This window comes from Ochotona princeps, chromosome 17 (genome assembly GCF_030435755.1).
Source record: "Ochotona princeps isolate mOchPri1 chromosome 17, mOchPri1.hap1, whole genome shotgun sequence".
Taxonomy (NCBI): domain Eukaryota; kingdom Metazoa; phylum Chordata; class Mammalia; order Lagomorpha; family Ochotonidae; genus Ochotona; species Ochotona princeps.
The window spans coordinates 34,644,768-34,661,823 of NC_080848.1; the positions used below are offsets into that span (position 1 = coordinate 34,644,768).

General features: G+C 36.6%; 1 protein-coding gene across 3 annotated transcripts in view; it reads right to left on the minus strand.

The window, feature by feature from the left end:
* The window catches only part of NF1 (neurofibromin 1), a 246,717-nt gene that overhangs the window by 110,668 nt on the left and 118,993 nt on the right, over positions 1-17,056 (minus strand). For 2 of the 3 annotated variants that reach the window (XM_058675552.1, XM_004593894.4), the window contains 4 exons: positions 10,288-10,423; positions 6,240-6,302; positions 1,690-1,848; positions 1,079-1,176 (listed from right to left, as the gene is read on the minus strand). In XM_058675552.1, the coding sequence (XP_058531535.1) occupies positions 1,079-1,176; positions 1,690-1,848; positions 6,240-6,302; positions 10,288-10,423 (456 nt within the window). The remainder of the gene's footprint in view (positions 1-1,078; positions 1,177-1,689; positions 1,849-6,239; positions 6,303-10,287; positions 10,424-17,056) is intronic. The other variant, XM_004593895.4, reaches the window with a different exon arrangement.

Below are 17,056 nucleotides of genomic sequence, written 5' to 3' on the forward strand. Positions count from 1 at the left end.
ACACAAATTCACATGTACAAGGTACTCTCTCATGAATTATCTCACTTGTTTCTCTAAAAACAACTGTTGCAAACATGGTACCATAACTACTGATAACTAAAAATTTGGAAATACAGTCAGTAACTAGCTACAGAATTTCAGAGTTTTCTAAAGTCATTAAATCTCAAGAGTTGTCCAATTACATGTGAATGAAACCCTGTGTGTTGTACTAATTGGTTTAAAGAGCAATTTGTCAGTTCAGACACACTTCTAAACTGAATTATCAAAAGCATTTTAGCATTAAAAACACTGATTAAATCCTATTACATATTATCTGTATAAGCTTTTTGTTGTTTAGTTTTGTGTTTCTGCTGTTGCTTTTGTTTCTATTTTGAGAGGCAAAAGGAGACAGGCAGACAAAGCTTCCATCCACTGGTTCACACCCAAAATGCTCAAAATGGTTGTGGGCTAAACCAGGGCCTGAAGCTCAGACACAGGAATTCAATCCAGGTCTCCTTCAAGAGTGACAGAAACTCAGTCACTTCTGCCACCACCACAGTCTGCATTAGCAGAAGCCTGGGGTTGGGCACTGAAGCCAGATTTCCAACACAGACACTTTATGGCATGGATGTACATGTCTTAACCCCTATGCCAGGGGTGGGAGACCATTTTATTTCCATAACTCATGAGCCATACAAAATCATCAGCTTAAAAATTAGCCTACATTGAGTGAGTTTATTGAATTTCAAACCCAGACCAAATGATCTCCCAGGCCCTAGGTCAGACATTCCCTATCCCTAATAAGGCCAAAATCCTCCCAGTGGTTTTGGTTTTAATAAAAGCAAACTTCTTTTGTCCCTTCAGTAGAACCGTCCCAAATCCTTTGTTTTCATGAACATGTCAAAAATTCCTCTTGGTATTCAAATATGGAAGTTACCACCATATTTATGTATAGCAAAATAAGACAAACTATGTTCTTGACCTAGACAGTAAAAAGAAAAACCTACACAGGAGCTCCACGAACACAGCTACAAGGATTTAAGTAACATAGACAATCTTGGGTTCCAACATGGCAAACAACTAAAGGCAGGCTGCTTACCTTCGAGCTGCATCAAAGTTGCTTTTCACAAAGTCATTAAAAGGCCGCATATGCTCTTCTTTTGTGAAGAGAACATGATTGGCAATACTCTGAAGTATCTAAACAATCAAGTTTTGGTATAAGTAATTATTAATTATTGTAGACAGTCTATTCTTTTAAAAGAAGTATCAATTTTCTCTTGATATACTTTTATGATAGTTAAACTCAACCATTCCATATTCTATAAATTATTCCAGATGTTATTTCTATTCTTTCCAAATAGAAATACAGCAATTTTATTTATGCATATTTACACATATAAAAAATTTTAAATGTCTTTGAAACTAAAAATTCTAAAGCCTGTATTTCACTGTTCATTCCAAAATGTCCATAATGACTACACAGAAAATATCCCTAAGACTAGACATTTGGCAAAATGTTTTCCCATGATAATAAAACCGAGCAGGTGATTTCCTTTGTAATAGAAATTAAAAAATAAAAAAAACCCAAAAGAACATACATGAAAACCACAGACATATCAAAAGATAAATTCAAGAGGAAGTACTGTGTCACAAACTGAAAAAGTATTTGAAAGGAAATGTTAAGACAGCTAGATTATCCAAACAATTCACCTTTGACATTAACTTCAAGCCCCTTTCGATTCTAGGTGGTGGCTTTTTATCTAAAATGCCTGCTTCATACGGTGACACAATGGCAGGATTGATAAATCTGAGGAACATGGCACTTCCTACTGCGCCGATGCTGTTTTGAGGAAAGCGCTGGCTAACCACCTGAAAACAAGGAGTGGAGAATTGAGTATGAGGTTTGAAGCAGAATAAGGAAATGCGAACAAAGAGCTCAAGAGGCAAACCTTACACAAACAACTCTGAATCCATCAATCATCACAAAATTTTCTATTTTTCTTTTCTCCAAATTTCAGAAAATACAGTTTCCCCTTAACTTTAATCCCATTTGATTTTAGGGCACAACTAAGCAACCTCAGAAGAGAGAAAAGCCTCATGGTTGAACTGCAGAGAACAGAGGAATGATCTTTATTATCATTGTCTACACTAAAGCGGGATGAGCGACAAAAGCAAACCAAACTAACACACATGAAAGTGATCAAACTTTAAGAAGAATAACAGATATGACAGCTTGATCAAACTCCTTGAAGGTGAAGTTTCCAAATGTACACCCCTGGAGTGCCCTATACCTAAATAATAAACATTTGACATTTTGCTGTGGACTATGTACAATGGATTTTCTTAAGAAAAATGTTTCTCATGGAGAAAACGAAATTTCTTAGATTGTTACTGGAGGTAGGGGGAATCCTTCCAAGTAATGTTACTGCCAGTTCTCTACCTTCACTACCATGCTTCCTGGTAAAAGGCCCAACCATCATTTAAACCATGGAGGAAAGGGATTGTTGGAAGCCTACAAGAAAAAGGATTCCACCAGAAGAGAACCCATAAGGTCAACCTCAGTTCATTATCTACCAAACAAACAACTTACAGCTTAAGAAGCAACTGCCCATTCTGCAAAGCAGAGTAACCCAATACTGCAGTGGATTTGATTTCTCTATAAAACATGTGACACTGAAAATAAATCTTAAAAAACAAAAAAAAAAAAAAAGAGAAAGAAACATGTGATATTGAAGACGGTGTGAACGGGTCCTTTATCAGAAAGGGGGGAAAAGTATTTTGGGAACTGCCTGAGCTTCCATTTTGTCCAGGGACCCATTTTAAGTCCATTTCACAGATGGAAATTGTATTCTAAAATTCACACGCTTATACTATAAACATAAATATATTGCTAAAGAACACACGCACAACATTCTAATTTTCACAACAATTTTTGCCTGATGTGGCTGACATACTGAAAGCAGAGATGACAAGGAAAGTAAAAGTAAAGCATTCTGAGGTTATATATCCTGAGGTTCCAAGAATAAAACTGTGTTTCAAAGGGTACTAAGGAAAATAGGACGAAACAGAATTTCCATGCAGAACCTCACTTAGCTGTTATTCTTCACAATAATTTCAACATGGCTCACTGACTCCAGATTAACTCTAGAAAAGAATAGGTTTTGCTTTCATCATTCTATTTCATTTAGTGTATCATGTGAGCCAGTTTTAAGTATATTCTTACCTACTGCCTATATTCTTCAAAATAAAAAGATCTTAAGATTGTTGAGAACAAACTATTACACTGAAGAAAATCTGATGATATTGCACCCAAAATGCACATTCTTTGTGGTGCACAGAGCATTAGTTTTACACTCAAACAGGAATCTGGTGAGGCAGCTAACCACAGTTGTGTGTCTTAGCAAAATGGCTCCAATACCGAAGCATGGTTTGCTTTTTTTGGCTGATATACAAATGCAGCTAAGAAAACTCAATTGCTTTTGCTATCCTAATGGTGTGTTGTTTAACCTTTTCATAATAAATAAAGGTGACTGTGAAAGTTAACTGGAAGTCAGAAAAATGAATGCATGTAAGCAAACAAATGGATTTCAGAATGTTCATAAATCACCATAGTAACTGAGTAGTTCCTCAGAATTTTCTAATTTTAATTTTAAAACAGATGAAACATAAATCTTCAAGATTCTACAGCATTAAAGACAGTAAACCAGCCAGAATAAAGGAATAAAAAGAAGGGGAATAAAAACTGCTTTAAATTCCATTTTAAGGAAGTTATTTACAAAGAGTCAGCATGCATTCAACTTAATCCATTAAAATTTTGAAATGGCTTTTCAAGAAGTTAAATGCTATAATCTGGATCGCAAAGAACCAGTTTAAAGAAATATTAGTTTTCTATGGATGTGTCTCATAAAAGTCAGTACTTTAATATACCAATAAGGTTCTTTTGATTTTCTAAGGGACAAAAGTGTTTCAACTCATGCCTGGTTTATACTTAAGAGTAACCTGTTGCAGTAATCTGTTGAATGAAAAATCTCACTGAATTATTTCCCAAAAGGAGACTACTGTAAAAATTACAGAAACGACTACATTTTTCATCACTTTCCATGTCTCCAAAAATTCATGTCAAAATCCAAATTATCTACATCTCAGGAACAAATGCTGTTCCATGTTTCAAATAAATATACACCTCATGGGTGGCAGTATTAATGAACTTTTGGTATTAAACTTGATAACACATAAACAGTATTAAAATACTATAACAAGCTATGAATTTATAAAACGAGTTTTACTTTCACTACAAGTTAACATAAATGCAACCTTACTTCATGTACACAAAAGTATTTTTAAAAAATACATAAAATATCCAAACTGTATCCACACAACATTTAGCACAAAAGGTCATAGTTGGGCCAGTCTTTGTTGAATTCATTTATCAGCCAATGTTTCCTTTATTTCCCCTGGCAAAAATGCTGTACCACATAATGCAAATAAATACATGTATAACCTGCTCATCAGCAAGAGCATTACCACCTATTACTGTAAATTCTCCTGGAATTATGCAGACAATTAACTTCCAAAGTTCTCCCAAATAGAATTAGTTGCAGTATGACCACACAGCTACCCAGCATAAGCCAGACCTTTTCTCTGTATTTGACAGAATCAAACCCATGATCTACATACTCCAAAAGAAAATCAGCTTGCTTGTAAAAGATCATTACACAGCTGAGCAAGCAACTGTATAAAATGACATTTCAAGTTCGTGCTGATTTTGGCATTGGCTTTCAAGGGTATCTCAGGTTAACAGTAAGATTCCCCATTTCCAGGATGGCTTCTCATCATCTATGTTCAGAAAGACAGTCCAAAAATCAAATAATCTGAAAATAAATCTAACAGGGAAAAAAAAACACAATTCAAGGAATAATTGTAGATACAATCTTGATAAATAAGGCAATATTAGAAAGGCTAGGAAACATGCTCCAGGAAAACACAAAAGCCTGAAATTTAAATTATGTAATACACTACAAACAATGGAATTAGTGTAACACTAGACAGAGTGTTAGGAACAATAAATTAATTTCAAAAGTGCTAGTGTATATTACAGTAAACCCACATACAGTGAAATTAGAAGGCTGAAGCATTAGAAAGAAATGTTTTTATTAAGCAAAAAACCAAAAAGGCCATCCAATCAAACACATTGCTCACAGCTGACCAAATTTACTTAACACATCAAAAAGGAAATTCTAAAAGAACATAAAAGTAAATGTCTCTAAATTTTAATTTTAATTTCTGAATTTTAAATAGAAATTTACGTTTAAAGCTTTATTGTATATAAAGCTCAGACAAGGAAACCAGATCAATACTATATTCTAAGTTACGCCTTCTAAAGAAAACCACTCACTTGGCTCTTAAAGGTTTGCTTTAATTTTCCGCTGAAATAATTCGGATTATATGAACAGAAAGGACTCAGCCCCATAAGAATAAGTCACACTGACAGATAAATAGCAAATTGGAAAGGAATGTATATAATGTTTAAGAAAAATTATATTCACTGGAAGAAAATATCATGATTATCATAATTTTCTTCCTTTAAAATTAGGGAAAGTTCATGGACGCAGGCTATATATTCATATCATGCTTGTGAAATGAAATCTTTATACTTTTACTTCAAAATTATTACATTCTTATCTTAATAATGTAATATTGCTTTTCTCTGAAGTAAAAGTAGTTTTACCACTGGATTTTCTATATTCATCTAAAATCTGGTTGAAATCTTCTAAATAAAAATATAAGGAATCAAAATGAAAACTTAACCTTTAGTATGATTTAGAAAGAGACACTTTTCTGCTACATACTTTCAACAATTAAGAAACACTTTCACTTCTAGGTAAAGAAAGCACTCACATTCCCTGCAAATAAGAAGCAAGAATGAAGAGAGTCAGCATTTCCTGTGGCCTTGAAATTAAGTTTTAAAAATTCATTTATAATTTTTTAAATGGCAATAATAAAATTAGATCAAGGATGTCCAATGCAACAAATGCCCACAAAATGCCTTTGGGATAAATCAAACCAAAGGAACACAGAGAATGTTTCCATGTAACTTAATTCCAGGGTTAATTGAAATGAAAGCTATTTTGTGCCAGAATTAGTAGAATGATTTTACAGTGAAGGTCAAATAGGCTGAAGTGAAGATGTTTTTAACAAACAGCAAAAGATTTTTGTTTGGCTTTGAAAGAAACAGCTAATAAAAAGTTCTCCAAACTTACTGATTTTTTGTTTTCCTTTTTTTCTTTTACTGTAGCTTTATTCAGTAGGGAGTGGCAAGTTGCCTACAGAACAGAGATGAGCACAAACAAGTCACAGCACCGACTACATACAGCAACAAAAACAATGTTGGCTTGTACATAAAATTACACGATAAAATGTAACACAAATGGAATCAACAAAAAAAAATTAGGAATCAACTGAGTTTTGAGGGGTGAATTTAATTCTGGATTTAATTTTTATTACATTTTTATGCCAAGCACTAAATAAACAGCAAAAAATGTTGAGAACCAATCATGTCTACTACTTCTGGCTATGAATTACAGAAAAACTCCACAGTGAATTTGAAAATATTTAATATTTACATTTAAGTTAATTCCTGGCTTTTGATACATTTTATATAAAATATTCAATAAAAGTTCCTGTGCTAAAAAGCATTTTTTGTCTTCATATATTTTTTCTGGATATGTCAAATATTTCTCTGTGTATCCTTCAATTGACTTAAAGCTATTTTTTCCACATTTAGCATTTAATTATTAATCCTGATAATATGAAAATTAAACAGCTCAATGTAACAGAAAATGTACTTTAGAGCTTCTAAATCAGAAATTTCCCTCTTCAAAAAGATTGATCTAAAAATTGCACAGACTTTTCAATGTTTGCAGGCTGCTTTCTGAAATGGTTCTAAACAGAATAGGTTAAAAGCTCTGTAGCATTTGGGAGAAGGATCTTAACAGTTCAACTAGAAAAACAGCATTAATTGATATGAAAATGAAGAAACTGCAGAAAGAAATTATAGCCTGTAGGCCTGCTCAAATTCTGATATTACACCTGATCACTTATCAGAATATCCTGAAAAAGAAACAGCCACCCAAACAACTCCAAAGATTTACTGGTTTCCTCTACTAAAGCTCCTCTCCACGGAATTCCTTCTGAATCACAGGACCCAAGATTTCACTAGACTAGCAAGGACAGCAATTCTTAAAACCAAGTAAGAAGGCGGCGTGGCCTAGCGGCTAAAGTCCTAGCCTTAAACATCCCCGGGATTCCATATGGGCGCCGGTTCTAATCCCGGCAGCTCCACTTCCCATCCAGCTCCCTGCATATGGTCTGAGAAAGCAGTCGAGGACGGCCCAAGTGGGAGAACGAGAAGAGGTTCCTGGTTCCCGGCTTCAGATCGGCGCAGCACTGGCTGCTGCACTCACTTGGGGAGTGAGTCATCGGAAGGAAGAGCTTCCTCTCTGTCTCTCCTCCTCTCTATATATCTGACTTTGTAATAAAAGAAACCAAACAAAAACAAAAACAAAAACCAAGTAAGAATTCTTTAATCCTTGCCATTTATTCTATGAATTCTGGGGATTCAAGCACCGTAACCCACAACCAGTTGGGCTTCAAGTTAGTTTGACATCCATTCAGTCGTCCATCCATCCACACATATGTGTGCCTACATGCCAAATAACATTCTAAGCATTGGGAGATAGCAGGAAATCAAAACAACACCATCCTTCATCCCATGAAGCTTTGGTCTAAACTTTAGGCTTTATATAAAAGTACTACTGGTCACACGTGTCACAAAAACACATTTTATATATTTTTTTCAATTACAATATACAGCTATCATTTTGTAAATCCCTTCAGTTTGGAGAAGCACATTTACTGGGAAAAGATGACTTTCAGCTTTCTCAGAATTCTCCAAATGGTAGAGAAGACTATCGGGAGGAAAAATGGAAACAAATATACGAGAACATTCCTCAATTATAAATCGGACTTATGTTCACAGTTGAATATTCCTTCATAACTTTAGCCCAGTCCCTAACATAGTGAAGAACATAAATTAATATAGTGGGCTACAGCATCATTTCAAAAAACTTAATGCCAAAAGTATGAACTCAAGTCAAAGAGCTAGAGCTCAGAGAAATTTACTGGCTAGCAAGATACTCACTTAGCTCTCAGAATCTTCCCAGTAGGACTCCCAAGCCAGGAACTATACTTACTAGAGAAAAAAATCAACAACTATCCTTCCTAGTGGAAACATAGAAGTATAAAGATATCATTATACTACAGCCAAAGTCAAAAAAAAAAAAAAAAAAAAGGACAAGAAAACACCAGCAAATAAAAGGATGAAAAAGTGCCAAGGTTTTGGAAGGAGACTCAATAACAACAACAAAATAACTTGAGGTCAAATTGTTTTTTCCTATCTTTATAATTGCTGAATATAACTAAAAACAAAATTTCTAAATACCATAAGCATACCTTGGCTCCACAGGATTCCACTCTCCAACGTTAAACTCACCCAATTATTTAAAAACAATGTCCTCACACAATACTTAAATAATGGTGGAAAAGAGAATACTTTCAGTTTAAATTTTAATATGGTAGCTTGGGTTTGTTATTAAAATACACAAGACAGTTTATACCAAAGTGCTTAAAAAGCACAACACATGATTTCATCACTACTGGTTGGCTGCACTTGGCTCTAGTGTCTTCTTTTCTGACAAGGAAAGTTGGCTTAATTCTTGTCTACTTTGGTGAGAGGGATGGCGAAATTTATTCTACCATGAAATAGTTCCTAAGTGCTTACTAAGTGCCAAACCCTGTTCCTTTTACATGATCAGAAACATGATCTCAGAGTGGTCATCAAGTTTGTTGATACTGCGAACAACCATGTGCAGAATTTCTCCTATCCCTTCCTAGGCTGTGCAATCAGGTGGCTATGCCCCTTCACTTTAAATCAGTCAACATCAAAGACTCAGACATTTCTGAAACCCATTTGTTCTCTAAAAATATTCATACTAGACCAAACAAGAAATTGTACCAAACTTTTTAACACATCTGGACATTTTCTGTTTGTCCAGTTTCATAAAGAAAAAATTCACTGCATTACTTTTAAAGAGAAACCTAAATAAGTCCCAAACCTAAAAGAAAGTAAGACTCACTTTGGTAAGATCCATGTTGTAACTAACCACCTGCAGCCTCAGATTTAACTGGATGAATAAATTATATGGGTCTTGACAAAGCATCCTTGAGCTTTTTTTAAAAGATAGAAAAATCATGACAAAGACTTAATGCTAAGTATGCCCTATCATCTGTGCATAACTGTGGGAAAAAATTCAGAGACACATCAGATAGATCTTTCAAAATAGCAATGAGGAAAAAATTCACACAGAGCATTCTCAAACAGCTTTTTTAAATGGTGAATTAACTGATGGTCGCTAAAGTCTCTAGGCAACTGAAGCCAAGTGCTAAAACAAAACTATGGCTGGTGGTGACTGTGTAAATGAGAGACATGCAAAGATGTGATTTTGGCAAATACTTAAGCTCTAGCCCCAAAGTCACCTGGCCTCAAACCCCAGATCCACTAATGTTTCTTTCAGAATTAAAGAATACAGAAGGTTACTGCAAATTTTCACGACCTCCTTGAAGTAGGTATATAATTTCTAAACCTGCACATGCAACTCAAAGAAACAAGAGAAGCACTAGAACAGACCTAATTCCCTCAACAGAAATGGAAGACTGTGGATGTTGGAATTAAGCATTAGTTGCAGTGTTAGTGTTAAAAAGTCTAAGAATCTGATGGTCTGAGTGATGACAAACAGCATTCAATATAAAACAGTGCAATTCAGTCTTGACTTGAAAAAATCTGACACACCCATTACATCTTAATGAAGAAGCCAAAATTACAGATTGAGCACTTTACAATGTGGAAAGCAGGGAACAGCCTATCACCTACTATGAGAAAGGTCCTGAAAGAGTTTAGGCAAAAGATAACAACAAATTCGATAACATATCCCAGTTCAGCCACATTCTTCAGACACAGTGGATTTGTTACATTTCACGGTTGCTCCCAACTAAAAGAAATTATAACATTCTAAACTATTTTCTTAAAGTACATCAGAGTGGTTCCTGAAAAATATTTAAGCCTCCTTTAGAGCCAACTTCAACAATTTTAGTACATTATTCACCCAAATGAACTATTATTGCCAACCACCCACTGTCTACAGCTAAATCCTTCCTGGGGTGAGCACTGACCATCTCTAGCTCTGGGCATACCTGGTACAAACAGTGGCACACACTCCGAAGCTGAGGAGGGAACTCAGAGGAAGAGCTGATAATGGCATGGAAGAATTTCTCAGTCATCTGAAGGAGGTTCCGCTGGTTTTCCTCAAGGCTTTCTGAAGGTTCTAATCTGAAAAAAAAAAAAAAAAAAACCATGAATAAGTAAGGTGAAATCAAATCTTATCTGCTTAAAAAAAAAAATCCCTAAAAAAAAAAAAACTCTTTTAAGAGATATTAAATTTAGAATGCTCAACTTCACACCATTCTCTGTAACTACAATGTCAGAATATACTTAAATAGAAGAATGATGGACCTGTGATTGTTGTTCAAGGACTAAACTAATATAATAAGAGGAAAATGGTGGTGGGGGGAGAGGAGAGGTTGGAAGGGGCAATCCCTAAGCCTAAGGAACTGTATTATGTAAAAGAAATAATCAAAGAATTAAGGAGAGAGAGAGATGTGAAACCAAATGCAATGTGTGAAGTTTCAATCCTGATTGTTGAAAAAACTGTAAAAAAAAAAAAAAAAAAAAAAAAAAACCCACAATTTTGAAGTAGTGAAAAACATTTTTTACAAATATTTTATTTTTATGGAAAGGCAGATATACAGAGAGGAGGAGAGACAGAGAGAAAGATCTTCCACCTGATGATTCATTGCCCAAGTGACCGCAATGGCCAATCCAAAGCCAGGAGCCAGGAACTTCCTCCAGGTCTCCCATGCGGGTGCAGGGTCCCAAGCTTGGAGTTGAGCCTTCCCTGACTGCTTTCCCAGGCCACAAGCAGGGAGCTGGATGGGAAATGGAGCTGCCGGGATTAGAACTAGTGCCCATATGGGATTCCAGTGCGTTCAAGCCAAGGACTATAGCTGCTAGGCTATCGCACCGGGTCCTGAAGTAGTCAAAAAATTTAACATGGAACCGATCATATATATTAGAGACCATTTTAAATTTTACTGCATATAGAAATACTGGACCTTTTTATTATCTTTTAGAATTTTTTTTATTGGAAAATCAGATTTACAAAGAAAGAAGTCCACTAGCTCACTCCCCACATGGCCGTAATGGCTGAAGCTGAGCTGACATGAAGCCAGGAGCTTCTGGGTCTCCCATGCAGATGCAGGGTCCCAAGGCTTTGGGCTATCCTCAACTGCTTTCCCAGGCCACAAGAAGGGAGCTAGATGGGTAGTAAAGAAGCTGGTATGTGAACCAGTGCCCATCTGGAATCCCAGTGCAAGTAAGCCAAGAACTTTTGTCACTAGACTACTGTGCCAGGTCCCTTTCGTATTCTTTTTAACTTTGTATCTGGTGGAAATGTGTTTTTTTTTTTTTAAAGATTTATTTTATTTTTATTACAAAGTCAGATATACTGAGAGGAGGAGAGATAGAGAGGAAGTGGAGCTGCAGGGATTAGAACCAGCGGCCATATGGGATCAAGGCGAGGACCTTAGCCACTAGGCCACGCTGCCAAGCCCGGAAATGTGTTTTGTGAGATTTTCATTAAAATACCCATTCAAAAATTGGAGGGAAGGAAACAGATAAAACAAGAACAGTAAGGATTCTAAAACACATTCCTCTGTGGGGACAAATCCATATAAAAAAAATCAACCTATACATGAACGTGGGTTTTACAAGTTTTCATCAATGATAACAAAACGTACTTTCACCTTTCACTCTACATTGTTTCAGATTATTCAGGTTGATAAGATGTAGTTCATACTATGATCTGTGCTATAAATGAACATTTATGTAAAGAACAGTCTTACACATACACAAGGGTCTCTATAGGACATCTATCTAAAGAAACAATTTTTGAGTCATTAAGTATGATATACAAATTTAACATTAGATATCATCAAGCAGCTCTATAAGCACAAGTATATGAGAACTTGTATTCTCCTAGTCTTTGACAAAGTTAGTATATAGGTTGACTATCAATTCTGTGAAATGCCTGGAACTAGAAGCTTTTCAAATTTTGGATTTTTTTTCAGGTTTTGGAATAGCTGCATATTGGAGCTCAAAATGTTCAAATATGGAGCATTTCAGGTATTCAGATCAGGGGAGCTCATCTGGCAGCAAACTATCGTGCAGGAAAGGGTGCTCAGTTTACTCCAATGTTTATTACTGATAACCTAAACATCAAGATGGCTGCAGAATGGCAAAAAAGAGAGCAAGAATCCTTACTTGCACCTTAGAGATCTTACTGACAGGCAAGTTACTACACAGACATCATGTCATGAAATGAATTTCCAGAGGAACAAGTTTTCTACAATCTTAGAACAACTTGCAAGGTTTGAGCAATGTTGAAGTGACCACTGTGCCTTCTGAACTGGACATTCCAAGGGAATCCAAAAAATTTACAATCATCCTGATTCACACCAGATCTGTCTCAGTCCTTGTGGTCATCCCCTCAAATCCCAAACTACTTGTATCCATTCTTCCTTGTTAGAAAACAAACTCAAGCTCACATTCCCTCATTGCAGTGTTGGTTCAGTCTCCAGCAGACCTCCTGGCTGGTTCTGATGCCATCTTTTGGTAAATTGAATCACAGGACACCCAAGTGGAAAATTCCACACATGGAGAATGTGTTGAGTGCAATTACAGAAAAAGTTTTTTTTTTCTTTTATAGATACAAAAAACAAAAGCAACAGGGCCAGGAGCAAGTTAAGCTGCTGCTTGCAATTCACCATCCCACATAAAAGAAAATCTTAGAATCTTCACAATTCTGTGTACTCTGTTGAAACTTGTGTTATTATTTTATTTTTCTTGAGTTGGAACAATAACAAGCTTCAGGTGTTGCTTTTTAATTTATTTTTATTGCAAAGTCAGATAAACAGAGGAGAAGAGACAGAGAGGAAGAACTTCACTCCCCAAGCGGCCTCAACGGATGGAGCTGAGCTGATCCAAAGCCAGGAGCCTCCTCTGGGTCTCCCACATGGGTGCAGCAACTCAAGGCTTTCAGCCATCCTTGACTGCTTTCCCAGGCCACAAGCAGGGAGTTGGATGGGAAGCTTGGTGGCTGGGACACATACCCATATGGGATTCTGGAGCATGCAAGCCGGGACACTAGCCCATAAAGGATCTTGGAGCATGTAAAGTGAGGACTTTAGCCACTAGGCTACCGCAGCCAAAGTACACTCCTGCCTCCCATACATGTGCTAGTGGTGACCTGGTTGGTATTCTACTCATTCCGAACTAAAGTGAGTCTTTGGGTTTAATGAAACTTTTCACATTTATTTTCCAAAAATCAGTGATTGATCATACTTTCACATTTTTCTACTACCTTCCAGTTCATTATTTTCTGCTTTTTTTTAAAATGTCTATTTCCTTGAGAGAGAAAAAAGCAAGCACACATTTGCTTGCACAAATGCTCCCAGCATAGGGGCTGGATCATGCTGAAGGCAGGAACCAGGTCTCTCCTGGGGATGGCTGGAACCCAGTTGGAGCTAGGAGATGGAGGAGAGTACTGAACAAAGGTACTCTGGCATAGAATGTGGATGCCTTAAACACTAGGCTAACCACCCACTCCTCTGTCCTGCTTTTTATTGTTTTCCTCCCACTTACTTTATATTACATTGCTTTTATTGCTCTACTTTTTAAAGTTGAGAACTTACTGATTTAAAATTTTCTTCTTCTCTAATATAAATACTTAATGCTGTAAATATCCCTCTAGGCATTGCTTTCATCACATCACACCAATTCTGAGATGCATTTATCAATGTGCTTACTTTTGGCTTTTTCTTTTAAATTCAACTTCACTTTGAAATGTTTCTATGGATATATCTAAGTTCACCGACTCTTTAGTGGATATCCAGTCCACCGACAAGTCACTTAAAGGCATTTTTTCTACTACAGTGTTTTTGATTTCTGGAATTGTTTTAGTCTCTCTTCAGGGCTTCTTGCAACTTCATGCATTCTGCTGTTTTTCATCAGAGCTCTTAGCATATTAATCACAGTCATTTTAAATCCCACTTTGACAATTTCCAAATCTCTGGGTCAGGTTCTAATGACTGCTTTGTCTCTTCAGATGATGATTTTCCTTACCTGTTAACATACCTTATGCTTTTGTTGTTGTTGTTGTTGTTGAAAGTCAGACAACACTAGTGACATAAGTGAGGTAAACCAGTGCCTGTGATGCTGGCATCCCATATGGGCAGCAGTTCAAGTTCTGGCTGTGCAACTTCTGATCCAACTCCCTGATAAAGTATCTGGGAAGGCAGTGGAAAAAGTTCCAAGTGTTTGAGCCACTTGGGAAACCCAGATGATGTTCCAGGCGGCTGGCTTCATCTGGCCCTGCCCTGGCTATTGTAGCCATTTGAGGAGTAAATCAGTAGGTGGAATATTCTCTTGTTCTGTCTCTCTGCCTCTTCCATCTCCCTCTGTAACTCTACATTTCAAATAAATAAAGAAGTACATCTTAAAAAAAAAAAAAAAAAGATGTAAGCCAGGTAGGATATACTAAGTGGTTGCTGGCATTGTGGCATAGTAGGTGAAGCCACAGTCTGCACTGCCAACATCCCATATGAGCACCATTTTGAATTCTAGCTACTTCACTTCAATACAGCTTTCCGCTATTAGCCTGGGAAAAAAGCAGAAAGCGGCCCAAGTTCTTGGGCCCAGTACCATGCAGGAGACTTTGAGGGTGTTCCGGCTCCGAGCTTTGGCCTGGCCCTGCCCTGGATGTTGCAGTCATTTGGGGAATGAACCAAAAGAGGGAAGATCTTCCTGTTTGTCTCTCTTCCTCTCTTTAATCTTCCTCTCTGTAACTCTTTCAAGTAAATAAATAATTCTAAAATCTCTCAAAATACAACAAACAAACAAAAGGATTTAGTAAAAGAAAAAGTAAGTAGACTTTTATTGTGAGGTTTTTAAGTTACTATTCCACAGGAATTGGGCCTTATTCAACATTGGCAGAGCTGTAGACATCCTCTGTGCTTTGTCTCTCTGGTCCCTGGCAACTTCTTTGAGTACCTACGCTGCTGGTGCCTCAGATGTAATCCACGATCTAGACACTTCTGACATGACAGTCTTGACAGTTCAGGACTGGAGAAGGAAAACATAAGCAAAAAGCCCGCAGAAGGGCCCTGGCTGTGGCCTGGGAAAGCAGTGGAGGACTACTCAAAGCCTTGGGACCCTGTACCCACATGGGAGATCCAGAAGAAACTCCTGGCTCCTGGCTTAGGAACAGATTAGTTCCGGCTGCTGCAGCCACTTGGGGAGTGTATCAGCAGATGGAACATCCTTGTCTCTCCTTCTCTCTGTAAATTTGACTTTCCATTAAAAATAATAAATAAATCTAAAAAAAAAAAGACCTCCCATAAAATTGTTAAAGGCCTTTGTATCCTATAACCTGATTATACCGATTATATCTTATCTGTTTTATTGGGCAAAACTTCCTTGTTGAAATGGGACCTTATGTAAAGTTTCTTAGTCTTATCCCCACCTCTCTGTAAGTGAAACAAGGAGGTGAAAGGGTGTTGGAGCTGGCGCCACTAACCTTCAGGTGGGATCAGATTCAAAAAGGTAATTTCTCCTGAGGGCAGACCTTTGTTAGTGAGGACACAGCACTGCAGGCATTTTCCTAATGGTTACCTTCCCCTGCCCAAAAAGCACTGCATCTTCCACCTTCACCATGACAATCTGATAAGTCTTCTGGAGATCAAGGTAGTGGGCCCCCCAGGAATTTCAAATTCCAAGCTAGTAAACACTGAGCCCCATCGTTACAGCTCAGCCCTATAACTTCAATTCAATGATAGATCTAAGAAGAATGGCTGCTTTTCATGGTTTTTGTTTTGTTTTCCTTATGAATCTCAAAGTGCCAATTTCAAAGCTCTTTACATGTCAGAGTGGGCCTCAGTTTGATTTTATGAAAAATAAATATATTGTTTGCCATTCAGTTAAAAATTTACACTGCAGTACTTACTGCTTATTTCTTATAGGCAATTAGGTCAGTCTTTAATCTTGAGCAAATAAAATTGCTTAATTAAAGAATGAATTCAGTCAGATTGCATGATACAACAGCAATTATAAGAATCAGTATTGCTTCTATATACTAATGATTAAAAAAGAAATCAAGAAAACAATACAATTTTTGGCAGCAAAATGTTTATATTTAGAAATAAATTTAACTAAGGGGATTAATTGTAAAATGACAACTGTGAAACACTGATTAAAGAAATTGGAAAACACACAAGGGAAACACAGAAGAACATTATTAAAAGGTTCATACTAAGCAAAATAAGCTTACAGATCCAATGCATTTCCTACCAACATCTCTATGATGTTTTTCAAATAGTAAAAAATTCACTGGAATCACAAAGAAAAAAGAAAAGGCATCATACTACCTGTTTTTAAAACATGTACAAAGGGAGAGGGCAGTCTCTTTAATAAACAATGCAACAATGAAGGGAAGATTGAATATCCACTTGTAGAACAATAAAATTGGCCCCTTAGCACCAAATGCACAAACCAACTCAAAATGGGTTACAGACATGGACATAAAGCCTCAAACTATAAAACTACAAGAAAAATGGAAGTACAAGTTTCTCCAACAGACACATTAAAGTGCTTAGATTTACTAGCCGTCAAGGAGATGCAAATAAAAACTACAATGAGGTTTCACATCACCCCAATTAGAATGGTTGTCAGATCTGAAAATCAAAAAACAATTAATGTTGGCAAGGATGTGGGCAGAATCCAACCCTGATCCACTGTTGCTGATAAAGTGAACTAGAACAACCATTATGAAAGATAGTAGGTAAGGACAGG